At 43.0% G+C, this 19204-nt stretch overlaps 2 protein-coding genes across 5 annotated transcripts in view; both read right to left on the bottom strand.

Moving 5' to 3' along the window:
- Tbk1 (TANK binding kinase 1) overlaps positions 1-10811 on the bottom strand; it is a 39384-nt gene extending 28573 nt beyond the window's left edge. For both annotated transcript variants that reach the window (XM_085683438.2, XM_085683437.2), the window contains exons 1-4: positions 10720-10811; positions 7971-8086; positions 3709-3849; positions 233-362 (exon numbers count right to left, since the gene is read on the bottom strand). In XM_085683438.2, coding sequence (XP_085539564.2) covers positions 233-362; positions 3709-3849; positions 7971-8057 — 358 coding nt within the window. In that variant the 5' untranslated portion in view covers positions 8058-8086; positions 10720-10811. The remainder of the gene's footprint in view (positions 1-232; positions 363-3708; positions 3850-7970; positions 8087-10719) is intronic.
- Positions 10812-11755: 944 nt separating this feature from the next.
- Positions 11756-19204, bottom strand: part of Xpot (exportin for tRNA) — a 39984-nt gene continuing 32535 nt past the window's right edge. For all 3 annotated transcript variants that reach the window (XM_048418885.3, XM_085683436.2, XM_048418884.3), the window contains 3 exons: positions 18109-18180; positions 16632-16688; positions 11756-14549 (listed from right to left, as the gene is read on the bottom strand). In XM_048418885.3, coding sequence (XP_048274842.1) covers positions 14523-14549; positions 16632-16688; positions 18109-18180 — 156 coding nt within the window. In that variant the 3' untranslated portion in view covers positions 11756-14522. The remainder of the gene's footprint in view (positions 14550-16631; positions 16689-18108; positions 18181-19204) is intronic.

The raw sequence follows: 19204 nt of genomic DNA on the forward strand, positions 1-19204 counted from the left end.
TCTTAGCAGCTGAGCCGTCTCTCCAGTCCTGAAATAATTTTTTAATGGTGATAAAGTCCATTTATCTAACTTTTCTTTTAGGTACTTGTGCTTTTGATGTGATTCCTAAGAAAACATGTATAAAAGTCTTTTGCTTTGAATACAGGAAATTAATATTCCAATCTATATCTTTAAGTAATATATGTTTGAAACAATATAAATAAACATGTAAAAACCATATAAATAAACATACCCACATCTCGTAAAACAATTAAAAATTCCGATTCCGGTAGTCCATAGGCATTGGATGGCTCCTCTAAAACAGTGTATAAACTCCCACAAGGACAAAATTCCATAATAAGGACTTTATGTCTTGTTGTCGTCTGCAAAACAAAAGTCACTGACTGAGAATCAATGGGAAAACATCAAGACCAGACCTGATTCCAGGGCAGCACTTCCCTGCCTGACCCCATTCAAAGGCAGAATGTGCTGCAATGACAAAATTACTTTGACTCCAGTATTGATAAATACTATGTTTATATAATAAACAGCTTCCAGTTTCTATTTAATAAAGTGTGTGTGGAGGAAGGGGGCTGGATAGAGAGTTCAGCAGTTACAAGCACTTGCTGCTCTTCCAGAAGAACCGAGTTCAGCTCCCAGCACCCAGACTGGGTGTCTCACAATCAATCACCTGTAACTCCAGCCTCAGGGCATCCACCAATGTCTTTTCTTCTCCCCAGGCACTGGAACACATGTGAGCATACATATACAAAAAAAACCCCTTAATATACAGACATATTATATCATATATAAACTAAAGTGGAGTTTGTTTGAAAGACAAAGCAGTGAAGACTAGCTAAAACCGAACCACAAGACCACGGAGGCACTGCTGAATGTTTTTCTTCAAATCATTTCATTTCTGCATAACAACATACTCAGGGAAATATCCTTCTTATGATAACTTTTACTTCAAGGAATGGAGTCTTAGTTTTAAAAAGCAATGGGTGAGCTGGAGAGATGGCTCAGTGGTTAAGAGCACGTACTGCTCTTCCAGAGGACCCGGGTTCAGTTCCCATCACCCATGTCTGCCTACAATGTGCACTCCAAGGGATCCAGTGCCACCTTTTGGCTTGAAAGGGTACCTACACCAGTAACGTACACATATACACATAACTAAAAATAAAAACAAAATTTAAAGAAAACGAGAAAAGAAACAAAACTGGATAGCAGAATGGTTGGGTCTCAGTAGAGTTCTGGTTTGCCCATTCCCATCTCAGTCATTTCAAACGTCATCATTATAACAGCTTTTTTTTTTTTTTTTTTTTGGTTTTTCGAGACAGGGTTTCTCTGTAGATTTGGAGCCTGTCCTGGAACTAGCTCTTGTAGATCAGGTTGGCCTCGAATTCACAGAGATCCGCCCGCCTCTGCCTCCCGAGTGCTGGGGTTAAGGCGTGCGCCACCACCGCCCAGCTGACATAACAGTTTTATAGGAAGAAGGAACCTCATTGAACTATGTAATATACAATGGTCATACAATATATACCATTTTTTAGAAATATGCAATTTTGAATAAATTTTAAAATCTGGTATTAATTAATAAAATCTAGTATTAATTCTTGATTCTTTAAAAATTTTTTAATCCAGCCCCCAAATACTTCCATAATGTATTTTATTTTCTCTGTTCAGTAGTCATGAGAAGAGAAATAATTATAAAACAAAAACTCTATTGTGTGTTGTACCACGATCAGCTAATTTTCTCTTTTGGAAATGACCTATGGCCCTTAAAATTTGTTTGAAAGAAGTGTTTTTGGAATTCAGCCAATGGGTAACTAATTATGTGATTTTTCTTTTCTTTTTAAAATTTAGATAAGATACATTACAGTCCAGACTAGCCTAAAACCACCAGCAATCCTCCTGTCTCATCATCCTTAGTGTTTAGATTACAGGTTTGGGCTCTCATGCCAACCCTTAAGGAAATGGAGACATTCTTACTGCCCAGTTCAGGCTCTCTGTGAAACCCTGACTTTCCTAAGATTTGTTATAAGAATACACCACTTCAATCAGCAAGCAATGTGATTTTTATGGATGCTTTAAAACACATCATACGTTTTCTGACTTGGAGAAGAAGTAGAGACCCAGGATCCGCCGTGCGGTCAAGCAGGCAGAACATGATCCTTTTAATCCCAGCACTCGGGGGGCAAAGGCAGGTAGATCTCTGAGTTCAAGGCCAGCCTGGTTTACAGAGTGAGTTCCAGGACAGCCACAGTTACATAGAGAAACCCTATTTCGGAAAATAAAACAACCAAACAAATGCACAGAAGAAATGCGTTCCCCCAAAGGCTTGGGTGGTCTCTCGGAGGTAGCAGGTTTGTGCCTGGAAGCAGCGCACAGCCTACGCTGCTGTGCCTGTTCTAATTTGCATCTTTCTGCTATTATACAATAAAAAGTATAGTACTTTTCTGGGTCCTGTGACTCACTATCCATTTTAACAAATTATCAAATGTCTAAGAACTCCTGATACTTTGGTTTGTAGGAAGAGCTGCCCTGGAGACCCCTGCTCGGGGCTGGTGTCTGGGGTAAGGGCAGCACTGTGGACTATGTTTTCTGCGCTGTGACAGAGCCCTTTGCAGTGAGGGCTTCCACAGCCGTGGCAGTTTGGAAGGCTTCTCTCTTTTTCTGTTGCTATCTTTATTTTCTGAGATAATGTCAGACACTCTGCAGCCTAGGCTGGTCTGGCTTTTGCAGAAACTCTTCTGACTCAGTGTCCCAAGTGCTAAGATCACAGACTTGCACCACTATGCCTGGCTTTGTGCTGAGCACTCGGTCTTGGGGAGTTCTGAGCCAACACTGTTCCCTTCATTAGCGACCCACATTTTAACGATTCAGCTTTTCAATCAGTCTTTACTATAATATCCTGACACCAATTCACATTTTAATGGATGAAACTATAATTCATACCTGATCAACCCTTAGAAATAATCATTAAGAATAAACTGTAAAGGGCTGGAGAAATGGCTCAGCGGTTAAGAGCACTGACTGCTCTTCCAGAGGACCCGGGTTCAATTCCTAGCACCCACATGGCAGCTCACAACTGTCTGAAAATCCAGTTCCAGGGGATCTGACACTTTCACACTAATGCACATAAAATGAAAGATAAATAAGTCACAAAAATTAAAAAAGAATAAACTGTAAAGAATATACAATATAATATTTTAAGAGATTTTTGTTGAATATCCATGTCTAAAAGTAAAAAGATCACTACTTCACTATTTGTAGAGTATCTCTAAAATACTTTTCCTAATGATATATTTAATTTTTGCCATTTTCCCTAAAATCAATTCTTTAGAGCATCGGATCTTCCAAACCTGGGGTCACAGGTAGCTATGAGCTGCCTGCTGTGGATGCCGGGACTGAACCTGGTCCTCTGAAGAGCAGCACGTTCTCTTCACTGCTCAGCCACCTCTCCAGTCCTTGTTCTTCCTATAATTATGTGAACTTTGCTTCGGCTTATTTTTCTTTTCCTTTTTTTGTATATAACACGAGGGATCAAATTTTACACATCTCCTTATGCCTTTTTCTGTTCTCATTCTTGACACTCTATTTCTATTCTCTGGCTACTGAAATGCTGGGGATGGAACACTTGGTTACATGGTGTTTGTGTGACCTGTTTGCTAGATCTCGTCTTCTGAGTAGGAATTACTAAAACACACGGCAACCTTAGATACTTACCTCCTCTTCAATAGCAAATAATTTGACAATGTTTTTGTGGTTGAGTTTTTTTAATACTTCAAATTCTCTCATTTGAACATCCACTGGGCGAAGGAAGCTTATGTTATTAAATACTTTGACAGCATATAAATCACCAGTTTTCTAAAAGACAGGGGAAAAGAAGGAGTTAGCCACTAACATGCTATAGCAATCTGTAGTCTCAGCACACTATGCATCCTTCAGACCAAGCAAGCTCTGGGACCAGAGCTCCCAAGTCTAAAAAGGCAAAAAATTTGGAATTCCCCAAAGGTCACTATTTTTGACGCTACGAACAGAATTTACAAACGGTACACTAGTGGAAAAAACAGTATTCACATAGCAGAAGGTAGCAGCTCTAGTGTTAAAAGGGAAACTTCTGGACAAGAAAAGGAAAGTGAAACTTCAAGGATTTCCCAAAGCCAAACGTTTGCAAATAAGAACAAAGAGATGGAAAATTATACTCTACCTACCAAATTTTTATCAACATTATCAAAGCAATGCAATACAATTTTCAGACACTTTTGTCACTGGCTATGTTAATGTCTGTGTTGATAAGCAGGAGCCTGAGAATCAAGGTCAGAGTGGACTTCCTGGCTGGACTGTGCCGCTGCAGGGTAAAGCGGACTTCCTAGTGGATCATGCCACTGCTGCCAAGCACACCTGATGGCAGGGTGGGGGCAGTGTGTTCCTTCATCAGCGACCTCTGGGGAGCAAGGATCTACTGGCATGACACACTGCAGAATCCCCGCAGCCCTTTTCCAGTGCTGAGGACATGCTGACATGCACTCTCACAGACGCGCCCACAGCGTTTCAGGAGTACAAAACTAACCTTGCTCTGAACTCATCTAGCCCCCAGCCCCCAATTCCTTTCAGCCCCCAGAACCAGAAAGCTTCCCCTGGTGGCCAGCCCCAGCCTTTCCGCATTCAGCTTCACTTCCCCCTATTTATTCAAGTTCAATTTCCTCAAAGCCAGTTCTCCTTGGGCGTTCAAGCATGGTCTGCTGAAGGACAGGCCAAGTCCCTGAACTGGACCTCTCTTTCCATAGATCCACCTGTCCTCCTCCTCTCAGCACAGAAGCACCATCTTTAAAACCATTTTCTGTTGTCAATAATCCTGTCTATACGGAAATTTGAACCACCGAGTCTAAATGACCCCCACTGCCCAAGTCACACCAAGTACAAAAAAAATGTGTATTTCCTTATAATTATCTCACACTCAGTTTAACAGACTGTTTTCCCTAAAAACATTTGGTTACAACTCTTTGTTTCACTGTGGGTGTGGTGGGTGTGGTGGGTGTGTGACAGGTATGATCAGAGGGCCGTATGCAGCAGCCAGTTTTCTCTTTCGACCATGACCTGAGGATCAAACTTAAGTTGTTACACCTGGTGTCAATGGCCTTGACCTCCGAGCCACCTGCCAGATCAATTGGGAGGTTTCTAACAGAGGAGCAAGCAGTGGAAATGATACAATGTAGCAATGTACCCAGGGTAATCAGGGTCAGCACTGTGGAAAGGCCCATAGTCTACGTATCTGTGAGGGAACTGGAATGTGGGAATATACCATTTCTGCCTATCACCTGCACAGTCACCTGCCATCCACTGCCACAAATCAAAGTTACAAGAGTTCCTTCAAGCCACCTCTCATCACCTTTACCACAGTTATCACGCCCATATATTCCATCTGATATAACAGTAGCTAGTGACAACTTTAATAAGAAAACTTAAGCTAAGGAACACAGTGATGGCTCAGTGGATAAAAGTACTTGTCGAGCAAGCCTGATGACCTGAGTTCGATCCCCAGAATCAAAGTTGCCCTCTGACCTCCACTACATTGCTATGGCAGCGTGCCTGCTCACATATACCACACATCTGTAAATAAAACTGCTTTAAAGATTAAATAAGTGATATGCTTTTAATAACAGTACATTTAAGAGCATGGTATCCTAGCAATACACAAAAGGGTGAATATCATGATCAAAAAAGCTTTAAAGGGGAAGCAGGATTTTCAAAAAAAGTTATTTTTATTTTTTATTATTACATTTATTTTACGAGCATGCATGTTTTTCCTGCATGTATGCTATATGTTTGCTGGTGTTCTTGATGGGCAGAAGAAAGCATAAGATGTTCTGTAAATGGGTACAAACTATGGTGAGCTGCCATGTGGATGCTGGTAATCAAACTCTCTGTGAGTGCAGGCAGTACCCTTCACTACTAATTTTACTGTTTCTAATCACGGGCACTTGAGTGTGTGCAGATGCTTGTGGAGAGTGGAAGCATCAGGTCCCCTGGAGCTGGAGTTATAGGTAGCTATGACATTGGGTGCTGGGAACTGGACTCAGGTCCTCTGCAAGAGCAGTATGTGTGCTCTTCACCACTGAGCTATCTCTCCAGCCCACACCCCACATCCTGTGATGTCCCTCCAAACGCTGTGAATGTTTTATTACCATTGGTTAATAAAGAAGCTGTCTCGGCCTATGGCAGGGCAGAATATAGTTAGGTGGGAGGGAAATCCAAGCATAACTAGAGGGAGAAAGAAGGAAGAGTCATGCAGCCACCAGAGCAAGATGCCTGTGCATTACCAGTAAGTCACAGGGTACATGACAATACATGGATTAATGGGTTAATTTACATGGAGAGTTGGCAAGTAAGAAGCCTGAGTCATCGGCCAAACAGTTTGCAGTTAATATTAAGCCTCAGAGTGGTTGTTCAGGAACTGGCGGGCAGAAGAGAAGCTTTCAGTTACAATTCTGCTGTTTAGTACAGTCTTAAATACCTGAAGTTGACAGTGATGCCACTAAGAATAATCATAGTTTCTGGAAATATATCTCTGGAGGGATTAATAACTAAATAATAAACTGGATCATAGGAACCTCCATTCTTATCCTCCTCAAATCTGTTACTTTAGGTTTCTACAATATATTTCTAAAAGTGCACCTTTGTTTCTTTAAGGACTTTATGCTGCCTTAGGGGATCTAATCTGACCTTATCCATTCATTTATTCTTTCATTCCGTGAACATTTCAGAGGATTGGCCCTGCCTAGGCACTTACACACAGCACACCGAGTGCCTAAGGAGGGCACAGGACCAGAAGACATAAGCTATCTAGAAATGCCAGCACTTTAAACACGTCAACCAAACTATCACTACTGACTGTCATTTAGTTTCCAACTTACAACCTCTCTAAAGGCACTCCCATACAAAATCAAACTTGTCATGTGTAGGCATTGCTCACTAGTTATAATGTAACAACTTCAGGCCCACCACAGTGCCTGGCACAAAATAAAATAACCAGTTCAGTAATTTGAAATAAAGGAGGGCAGAAGGTCAGATGTGCTTTCAACATTAAACTCTGCTACTCTCTTCTAGCAAAGAAATATCCAAGCATGATCAAAGTGACTTAAATAAGGACCCAGAGCCCCCGCCTGTCCAGAGTCGGGAGGAAACTGCTAAAAGCCACTCATGTGCCATTTATGATTCATTCTTTATGAGCCACACAGCTGTTTATAACCATATTCTCATCCACGCATGCTTGTCTCAATGACAATCTCAAAGATAATGAGAAAATAGAAGAGTCCAGCCTATAAAACGTTCAGCGTTCCTCTATCTGAAAAATAAGAATTGCAAGGCTCCGAACATCACTCAAATAAATTCAAAGTGCCGAAAAATCAGTCATTATTTGAGCGGTAAAAGAAATCCTCATTCGATTATTTTTCCAGCCTTCTTCACATTTATCTTCGACTTCTCCATTTTAAATTATTCTAGTGGTTATCTCTAATTTATCCTCCAAAGCAATTGTTTGGTTCTTGACCTGCTGCTGGGATCAACCCTTTTAACCCCACTCCCGCTTCTTCCAGGGTCAGACTGCCTCACACTAGGGCACAGCCTACTAACTCTGGCTTCCATGTTGAGAATCTCTTCACTCCAATCTACTGTGTAGCATGCTATTTTAGAGACAGCATGAGCCCGTGGGTGATTCTGTGGCATCTGCCTATCCACCATCTCTCCCACCATTGGGAAGTAGGAGGCAGAAACACTTTCCAATCAACTTCCAGTTTTTTCCATTCTGTAAACACATAAATGCTAGGACTGCCCCCAAATAAACTAAATCTTAAATAATCACAAAAATCATAAAAATCCCCTCACTCCCCTCCAACAAGTCAAAATCATAAAGCCAAAGGTTTTCACATCAGTGTGCTGGTCAGAGGAAAACAAAGCGAGGGAAAGAGGGACACCACGGTACCTACCTTATGTCTTCCTCGGAAGACATTTGCAGTGGCCCCCTGGCCTAAGATATCAGACAAAAGCCACAGATGGTTAGAAGTGCTCTGCATCTCGGCTCGCTCGGGTGCTTCTCCTCACGCTGAGGGAAAAGAAGAGATTTGGATGTGTGCTGTTAACGAAATCACACTGCCAAGAAACAAATGCCAGCCACATCTAGTCTGAAGTAGGACTACTCACTATTTACTGCCAAGCAGAGCTGCATACAGAGTCCAGTGTTAAAAATGATTCTAACAACGTTAGAGGATGAAACACTATGTGGGCACTATAGAAAAAAGCCCCACACTATTAAACAGCGGACACACAATCAGTTGTTTTTGTTATGCTTTGGAGATAGTGTTTTACCATTATTTCCCAGCCTAGCTTTGAGGTCTCTATATAACCCAGCTTGGTTTTCTGCCTTGGCCTCCAGAATGATGGAACTGCAGGTAGACCTGGCCTTTTTGTGGATGAGTGTATGGATTTGTGCGTGTGACGCTGGAGGAGGTGGGAGGATGTCGGACCCCAGGAGCTGGAGTTAGAGGCCGTGTGATCCACCTGCTGTGGTGCTGGGAGCTCAACTCCCACCCTCCTCAACACTGAGCCATCTCTCCAAAACCCCCATATTGGGCTTTTTTTCTTCAGATATTCGATTTAGTTTGCATCTCAATTTTTTTTTTTAAAAAATCCCTTCATTATCTAATATTGTCTCTGCCAATTAGAGTAATATCGACTACTTATTTCCTCCAACTGTTCCGAAAAGATTAATCATTGATTTAAAAAAAAATTTTGACACGGGGTCTCATATAGTCCACAATGGCCTTGAACCTGCAATCTTTCTGCCTTCGCCTCCCAAATGCTCAGAGGCAAATTAAAGAAATTAGCACAATACTAACAAAAAACAATCATCACCATGTAATAGTTCCATAATGCAAAATTTCATCTACAGAGAAACCGTGATTGAAAAGTACAAAACTTATTATTCCTGAAAAGTCAGCAACCCCTCGGCCTCTGTTTAAGGACAGGTTCCTGGGCTAGCGAAACAAGTGGCTCAGTGGGCGTAGGTGCTTGCTGCCAGAGCTGGCGATCCAAGTTCAGTCCTGGACCCCATGTGGCAGAAGGAAAGGACCATCTGTGCTACAACATGCATAAACACACACAATAAATAAAACGTAAAAAAATTAAAAAGCGGCCACATATCAAGTACATATGACCAAGTTTTTTGTTGTTGTTGTTCTTTTTGTTTTTTGTTTTTTAAGACAGGGTTTCTTTGTAGCTTTGGAGCCTATCCTGGAACTAACTTTCGTAGACCAGGTTGGTCTTAAACTCACAAAGATCCACTTGTCTCTGCTGAGTGCTGGGATTAAAGGTCACTAACGCCCAGCCATATGACCAAGTCTTAAGAAGCACCAACAGTGACTTGTCCTTTTAACATGGGGAAGCCATGCAATAAAAAAAAAAAAATGGCACCAACATTAGACACATCAGACTCCTTCAAGCCTGCTGTAAGTTCAGAGCACAAAAATCTTACCATCCATTTCCAGAAAGTTAGCATTCCAGTTTTCCAAGGATGGTTAGGAACATAAAAAATGGCCAAGGGTCCACGTTTCACCAATCTCTTCTACACTAGCTATATTTATAATTTTATCACCTGTATAATTTAGATATGTAATTGCCCATCCAACCTATTTGAAAGTAAGCAATAAGAATAACACTCACTAGCTGGATGGATGTCCTGTGTGTGTGAGAGAGAAAGAATTAGACTCCCTTTTCATAAATAATAAATGCATTTACCAGTTATTGCATTTCATTCAAGAGGTGATAAACCCAAAAATGTATGGAAAACTTTTCCTAGTTGCTTCTTGCTGTCAGATAACTAAATGAAAGGCAGTATCAAGTACTTATATGTATCTAGTGGATAACTGAAAACACCTTAGCACGCTTACCTGCCCTCTATATACTAATATACAAAGACGGGACCACGACAGTGACGGTTTCAACTTTCTTCCAACAACCCCCTCACGACTAATGCATGACTCAGCACACCCACCAGAAGCTCCCCGAATTTTGACAAGCATATAAACTGGCGTTCAACAAGTACATTATTGGTGACGCTGTCGTCAGTCTACTTCCTTTAATTGTTTAAAACGAAAGTTACCAAGGATAAAACAGGTTTGGTGGCATGGTGTACGGACAAAGTTCCAGGATTTCCAAACTCTACCTCACGTCAACCATTTATTCGATAGGTAGTACAGGTTCCAGAGTGGGAAAGGTCGGGTTTTGATTACGCATTTGACAGTTCTCGGGGAGAACCTCTCTTGGGACGACCGACAAAAAATACCAGGGAAACGGATGAGGCAAATAAATCCAAAAGTCAGGTCAAAGAGGAACTAGAAAACATGGGAATTTGCAATTTTGCCTGTGTACATTAAAGAAAAAAAAAGTCTCGTATTGGTAGCCTCGGGTGAGACAACCTTTGAGAACGTCTGTTCAGTTGCCAGTCCATTTAAAACGTGTCAGCTGGGCCAAGGGTGCGAGCGGGGAGTCAGCTCGGGGCTGGGCAGCCCTTTTGCCCCGCCGCCCGGGCCCAGCCGGGGCGAACCCGGGTGAGCGCGAGGCTGCGGGACCCCTCAGGGCCGCGGCCCCGCACTGACTCAGCACCCGCCTGCCTCCCCGACCCCCGTGGGGACCACCCCGCTCCGCCCGACCCCGCCGACCCCGCCCGATCCCTCTTACCCAGCCGAGTCTCCACCGCGCACAGCCCGCAGCTCCGGGGCCTTCTCGCGCCCCAGGCTACTTCCGGCTTCGCCAGTCCGGACCACGGAGCACGTGACCGGCGGCGGCGGCGGGGCGCGCCTGCGCGTGCGTACTCCTGCGGGCCTACGAGGCCGCGGAGGCCGAGCTTCGCTGGCAGCGGTACCCTGTACCGACGGCGCTCGCCCAGCGGGTGCAGCTAGGGAACTCGGCACCGCTCTGACCAGTCACAGGTGGGTAGAATGCTGGCCCTGAGGGCTTTTGCCGAGTAGTTGACTGGGAGGCAGGTTTGTGTTTTAAACATCACTTGGCGGCATGAGCAAGTATCAGTTCATAAAGTCCATTCTGGTTTTTGGTAATACTGGAGAATTAAGTACTGAACTTGACAACTTAAAAGCGCTGAACCAGTGGTACGATCGGGTTCTGCTCAAGGTGTTACGCCCATATCGTGGGGTCCCGCAAAAATCATGAGTCCGCACTCGTTTGTGAAAGCAAAGAACCTTTATTTAAGCAAGCTTAAGCTTGGACTCCCCAATGTAGCGGATGAGAGCAGAGCGCGCCAAGCCCAGTCGTGGTAGGGTTTTTATCATAGTAGAAGTTGGGGTGATTGGCAGACATTTGTCTAGGGGTCTTGACAAAAGGGAGGTGAGTCCTGGGCTCCGGGACATCTGGTGATCTTATCTAATGGTCGGAATATCAGGTACTTCTCTTTACACGCTGGCCCTCCCTGGGTGGTGTCAGCTTATGGCTTTTCCCTGAACCGGTGCTGCCTGCCTTGGCAGCTGTGCGGCCTGGGCCCCACAGATGGAAGGTGTAACTTGTGGGGGTGGGGTGGGCCGGAAGGAGAGTGGGTCCCAGAGCAGAATGATGAAGGAAGACACCACACGGTTAATGCCACAGGTTTCCCCCAGGAACAGACGAGGGGATGAAGTCCCCACTCCTGATCTGAAACTCCCTAGGCCCATTTTCATCAAATGCACAATGGAGATAAAAAAAAAAAAAAGCCTAACCCAATGAGTTCTTAGAAACAAAGTTATTTTATTAGAATTTTAAACAGTTTAGGCAATGAGATCATTCTAACAGCAAATGCACTTTCTGCTTACAATTAAAACCTTTTTCAGTTCTGATGATGACATGAGCATCCAAGTTTCTTCCAACAGAAAAACCCACAGCTAAAAAACTATGGAGGAAATATGAGTAAGCCAAAGGACTTCACATGTTTACCACATAAGTGATACACATTAAAACACCACATAATACTTTCTTAAAAAGTCAAGCCACCTGTGATCCCATTAGCAAGCATCGAGATTGAAACAAACGGTTAGGCACAGGACCATCAATCAGGCACCATAAAACCCATGTCTTTCGCCTATTTTCTCACCTATAACAAATGAGATTCACTCTTGAGACAATTATTTGGATGCTTGCTTTTAAAAATAAGGTACTTAATGAATGATGGGAACAGTCTCCTATCATGGCGGTAACCTCAAGGAATGAAGATCAGCATTCTTATACATGATTACATTGACATGAAGTTCCTTACTTATACACTCTGATTCCTTAGGTCTAAACACATGTGAATCTATTTAGGGCTTTAGAGAGCCATGTGTGGGCTCAATAGTACAGTAATACAAGTTAATACTGAGACCTATGGTTTAACTCTTTGAATTCTTAACAAGTTATGAGGTAGCTACCATTATTTTCCCCATTTCTGAGGGTGAAACCAAGGCAGGAAGAAGTCATTTAACTTGCTCAAGGTCCTAAAATCAGTTACTGGTGTGAGTGGTGTGTGGGTCCCGAGTCCACAGTACACAAGTCTTCACTACTCTGCGGTGCTCCTCACTATAACACCTTGCACAATCACACTGTTGCGACAGTGCTACAGTGCACAGGAAAACAGCAGGAAACACCCAGTTTTGCTTGTCTTGTTTTTGTTTGTTTGTTTTTGAAACCAAGTCTCACTCCAGCCCAGACTGGCCCTGGCATCCTCTGAAGGCTATGATTATAGGCATGAGCCACCAAACCTGGCCCACTTTCCCATTTTTAAAAACCCATTATTTCCTGAAGTGTTATATACAGCTCACTAATCTATTTTTATCATTCAATAAAAGACTATTCCTAGCTGTCAATTTTACTGCCTTTATTTTATAATGTAGGAAATGCTATTTCTTGTGGACTTAAATCAGAAAAGGATTCCTGTGCACAATTTAGAGTAAAACCGGGGGGGTGGCACTCATCAGGTAAATGGTTGAACAAGGATGAGGACCTGAATTCAGGTCCCCAGCACCCACACAAACGCTGGGAGCTGAGGACTGTGTCACGTGGGCCAGCCAACCTAGCTAAACGCTCTCAATAAAGAGGGTTCTTATCAACCCCCACCCATCCCATACACAGATTACACAGACTGAATATCACACACACACACACTCACACATTTTAAAAAGACTTTAGGGAATCTATGGTCACAAATGCACGGAAAACACACAAATCCCTCCTGATATCCTTTTGTCTCCTCCCTGTTCTGTGGTACTAGATCCTCAAGCGAGCATTCTGCCACTAAGAAATATATTCACAGCTCCCTCTCAAAGCCAGCAGGCTTTGATTTACTACAATTTTAGGCAGGTTCTCATGTGGCGCAGGTTTTCCTCAAACTCGCTATGCATCTGAGGACGGCCTGGGACCTCTGACGCTCCTTCCTTTATGCAGTGCTGGGATGAGTGAGACCCAGGCCTTCAGTGTCCGCAGCTGTGCTGCTGTGCGTGTGTCCTCTGTTCCCTCCCTCCTGCAGTACCCACCACTTTTCTTCTCGCTTTTTCCTGGAGCACACAGCAGTACTTGTAGTAATTAAGCAGTAACTGACTACAAAATCAAACACACAAGTGGTCAGACCTGGTGGTTCACACGTTTAATCCCAGCAGCTAGGAGGCAGAGACAAGCAGATCTCTGTGAATTTGAAGCCAGTCTGGTCTATATAGCGAGACCCTGTCTCAAGGCAAAAACAAACAAAAATCCAAGTGTACTTACTATGCTCTATGAACACCTAATATAGAAAAACACTGGGATTTATAATCCTATCATAGATTCACGGAGCCTGTTTCTAGTGCATTTAAAAGACTAACTTAACAGACTTCAGTTTAGGATACAGTCAATGAAATAAGGCATCCACATTCATGTCTGCAAACCTTTAGGTAGGAAATCAGGGAGTGATTATGCTGGGAAAATGAGGCTATTTATAATAATTTCGGAAAAGACTTGGTGTATTTCACTATGTAAAATTTATTTTTTATAAAAAATGTGTAACACCAGCACCTACTTTTTAATCAACTAATTTAGGAACCCATTTTCTTATAGGATACCCATTGGCAATGAAACAGTTTAAAGAAATGTAATGGCTATCTACAGAAAAAAATTTACGTTTTGATTGTTACCCCATAGTTTGTGTCTGCACACAAAACTGAACATTTTCAACTTTACATTCAATTGTTAGAGTCAGTTTCCCACTGCTATAGTTTTTTTTTTATAAAGAACTTTAGAGTTTTATATAAAGGAAAAGTTAAGGTACGAGGATAAAGCTATGTCTTATAAACAGTGTCAACTGGCATGCAGGCAACTGCCACATACCTGCATTTAGGGAAACATTACACCATTTACATAAAGTCCCACGTCACAGCAATACACTCAAAACAATGTTAAAAGACGAATGTTGAATGGCACACAACAACTGCTTCTTTATAAATTACTATCTGGAACTCCTGGTCATGACACAGGACAGGGAAATCCAGTCCTCAGGGCTTTGCTCTCTGGAAGAACACCTGTAAAACAGTGTTGAGACAGCACAATTGTCAGGCAGGACAGCTCTTTCAGGTCTTTGGATGCCAGTCCCCCCGGTAACAAACAACACTGCTATGAGCAACAGGATATTGGTTTTGGCAGCTTTTTATTTACTGGTAAAATTAACAGTGGAAAGTTAAGTTTAAGGAAGAAAAAAGTCAAAGATAAGACAGAAATCTTAAGCCTTGAAAGATTTCATATTCCTAAGACCTAGATGGCTGGATTCACCTGACAACTAAGTGAGAGCAAGGGTGGGCATGGTAACTCACACCTAAGAGTCCCAAGAGTTGGGAGGCCAAAGCAAGAGACAGTGAATTCCAGGCTAGCCTGGGCTACATAAGAGAGATCCTGTCTCAAAATAAACCAAAACCAAGAAGTGCCAAGAACGACCCTGGACGAGCAGAAGGAAGCCTTCCAAGACTGTCTTAGCTTTACTGTCAAGAATGACATAGCCTTGGGCCCCAGCGAAGGAGTCTCAATTGAGGGACTTCCCACATCAATCTGGCCTCTGGGTCAGTGTCTTGACTGTTAATTAAAAGAGGCTGGACCAGCCAACTGTGGGCAACACCATTCCCTTAGTAGGTGGCCTTCTGTGTAAGAAAACTAGTTACTTTTAGCCTGTGACGAGCCAGCAAGCAGTGCTCTTAGGTGGTTGCAGCTTCAAGTTCCTGTCCCGAGCACGCTCATGAGGACTGTGACCTGTAAGCTGGGATGAACCTTTGGCCATGGTATCTGTCATGTCACCAGAATGGCCAGAACAGAGCATGGTAAAGGTAAGCCGAGAACAGCAAAGATGATTCTAACAAGAGAAATAGAAATGTGGTCTGACATCAGAATATGGAAACAACGGAAACCCCAGATAAGAAGCATGAACTTGTCTTAGTAAACAACATTTCCAGTAAGAACACTGGATGAAGGAATACCATCCTTCATACCAGAAGATGAACCAAAGTATACCAAGGGAAGGAATACTGAGATAGCAGCAGCCATCCAAAAGAGCAGGGAGGAATCAGTAAGGAAGAAGAGAATGCCAGCTCCGAGCTGACCGACCTCGTCAGACCCGTCATCCCCACAGGCATTTTCCTTTTCTCCTCCCAAAAAGAAAATTAAAAAAAAATTTCCCTTTATGCTGATAACTGACAAGGGACGATGTCAGAATCAAAAAGGATGGCAAATGCTTTTGACACACATTCTCTTTAGTTTAGCTTGTTAATTTTTTGATGTTAGAAATGGTACCCAGGGTCTTGTACATGGTAAGCAAGTGTTCCACCACTGACCTGTATCTCCAGCTCTCGATTTAAGAATTCTACTAACTTGAGCCAGGGAGCCACTCCCTTGTAACTTGTTAGCCAGAAATGTAGTATACAGGGCTTTGCTACAAAGGAGAAACAGTTCTGGTTCTACAGACTGTGACTGAGCCCCTTGGGCAGGGAAAAGCCACCCGTGCTGGTACAGTCCAAGTATGAGAAAGGAATCTCCAAGCGCTGCTCTCTATTAGGCAGGGTCTCACTAGGTAGCAGAGGCTGACCATTGTTATCTTCCTGCCTCCATCTTCCAAGTGCAGGGATTACTGGTATGCAGCACCAACTGAGGTGCTTAATTTTATTTATTTATTTGTAATATTTAATGCTTTTGTTGCTGGTCAAATCCAAGGGGTATCCCTTTTGTTTGCTATACATTGAAATGTTTCAAAATAAAATATAATTTATACAACGCTTTTGTATTTTTAGGTCCTTTCAACTTAATATGAAAAGGTCTTTTAAAATTTCTTGTTCTCTCCATCCTCTGGCGCCCACTTAATTACAGCATGAAAGTATAAGACAACAGGAAAACCCAAACTCTGGCATCTGCATACCAATATGTTCAGGCTGTTTAGACAATTAGTGCAAATATCTCATTTTAAATATCTTTTTTCAAACAGTTTAGCTCAAAGGAGTCACAAAAACTTCTGCAATTCCATCTTCTTAGGGCAAAGAGATGCCAAGGTGAGTGAGTTTGTCAGACTATGTACCCTCTAACGTCACCTCATTGAATAAAGACAGGGACATTCCCCAAATACCCACCTTTAGGTAATTTTTAAAAACTTTAGCATCAGGCTGCTGAAGTGCTTGACAGAACTCCTGGGGGAGGCAGGGAAAGAAAGGGAAGAGAAATAGGAAAATCTCTTTAATTCAAACTATGATATAAATCAATATGATATGATATAGTTCAATAAATTTTCTAGAGACCTATTTAATGCTACTTGCCTGCCTGAACGTTCTCTCATCCTCAAAAGCATTAAAATATTTCAGAATTGGAAAAGAAAGGAACTGTAAAGAACTTTGGTTTTTAAAAGGCTCAATTTGTTTTTATGTTTAAGAGCACTGGCTGCTCTTGTACAGGTCTCAGGTCAGCGCTCAGGGCTTGCATGAGTTTATGTGCACCACAAACCCTTAGAGGCTAAAAGAGGACACCAGAGCCCCTGGAACTGGACTTCCAGGTGGCTGTGAGCTGACCTGAGACCTGTACAAGAGTAGCCAGTGCTCTTAAGCCCTGAGCTGCATTTTAACAAAACTTGGTATCTTCCTAGATAACAACATAAGCAGCACTACTCAAAATACTCATAATTTCAAAATAGAGACACGTGCACAAATATTTCCTTCTTCCCCCATTTTGCAAGACAGGGTTTCTCTATGTCTTAGCTGTCCTGGAACTTGCTTTGTAGACTGGGCAGGCCTTGAACTCACATAGATCTGCCTGCCTCTGCCTCCCAAAGTGCTGGGATTAAGGTGTGCACTACTACTGCCCGGACCACAAATAATTATTTATAAGTATTTCCAACCAATATGCCATGAAAATATGTGTGACATCAGGTTGGGGGGATTCCTCAGCTGGGAAGCAGCAGAGAGCGAACCTCAGAACCCAGTGGCGGCATGTCCCTCTAACCCAGCACTGCGGAGTGGCAACCGCGGGACACCTGGGCTGTGGACTTGTCACTCCAGCTCAGCTGTTAAGCCAGAGGCCCGGCAAAGATGCCTCAGGGGAGGTGGATGGTATTCCTGAGGATGGCACCTGAAGTTGTCTCCAGCCTCTGCACACATGTGCACACATGCACATACAAAACAGACAATGTTACTATTATTGTGGCCTGTCACTGAATGGTAGGAAGCTAAATTGTATTGGAGGTCAGTGAGAATGAAAACATAAAATTGTTCCCATTCAATTTCATAGATTACTTTAGACTCTAGGCTACTGACAGCAAAGTAAGTTAAATGCTAACTGGCGTTTTTGTTGTTTTTTTGCTTTGTTTTGTTTTTGTTTATGGAGACAGGGTTTCTCTGTGTAACAGCCCTATCTGCCCTGGAACTTGCTCTTGTAGAAAGGAGTAGCCTCGAATTCACAGAGATCCACCTGCCTCTGCCCTGACTGCTGGGATTAAAGGCGTGTGCCACAACTGCCCGGCTGACTATCTGACTTTTTTAAATTAAAATTTAGATTTGAAGTATACACTCACATTTATTTAATAAAATTTCAAGTGAAATCCATTAGGAGAGCTCTTACCTGAATTATTTCTGGAGCGACTTGTAAGGAGGGCAGGTACTCTTGCTGAAGGTATTGCACACATTCAGGGCCCTGCAGATGAAAAGACAACTGGGCACTAATAACATGAAGGGATTAGATCAGCACACCCACACAAAGGCAATACTGTATTAGGGAAGGAACACAGGCTCTAGATCAGAATTTCTTCATTTGAAACCTGGCTCATGCCAACTTTAACTGCTCTAAGTCTCCAGTTCTCCATCTGAAAAATTAAGTTACTAGATGGATTTGATGACCTATAAAAATATCTGTGCATATTATATACAAACAATATATTACGTAATACATAATATACAACAAAGATTGTGTCTACAGCCACAACCTTCTGAGCACTGAAGAACCACAGTAAAGGGCGATACTATCCATCTGCCAGAGAACAGAACACGGATCACGAGGGCATGGGGGGGGGGGGGGGGGGCGCGCTAAGGTGGTGCCAGGATAGTGATCATCTTGGCAGAAAAAAACTGACCTTCCAAACACAGTAAGGAAGAGGAACTTAGCAGTCAGGGGAGGGCAGGCAACCAGAGCTGAGACTAGGAGGGAAGGGGTCCAGGTTGTCTGAAGTCACTGCTGCCAGGTGACCGTTTCCTAGCACCCCACATGTGAACTCAGTGGAACAAGAGGATCCCGCCAATCTCTGGGTCCTACCCACTTCCAACTACAACCAAGGAATCCAGGAGACACTTTGAAAATTGATTCCCTCTAGTGATGTATTTCTGAGATTAAGCCATAAAAAAAATTTGAACAAATCCAACACTTAGGAAAAGAAGCACAGCTAATTTCCTGGCTTTGGATGACGTGTGTGACCACTTGGAGACCAGAGGCTGGTGCTGGCGGTCTTCATACTCTGCTCTCTGCCTTATTTCTTGGACAGGGTTGCTCATTAAATCTGGAGTTGGCCAATTTGGGAGTAAACTCCAGGGGTGATCCACCTGTCTACATCTCCCACCCCAGCACTGAGATTACAGATGTGCATAGCCATGCCTGGCTATTTCGTGGGTGCCACAGACCTAAACACAAGTCCTTACGCTTGCACAGCAAGCGCCCTATGGACTGC

Source organism: Myodes glareolus, chromosome 26, assembly GCF_982192425.1.
Source record: "Myodes glareolus chromosome 26, mMyoGla1.1, whole genome shotgun sequence".
Classification (NCBI taxonomy): Eukaryota; Metazoa; Chordata; class Mammalia; order Rodentia; family Cricetidae; genus Myodes; species Myodes glareolus.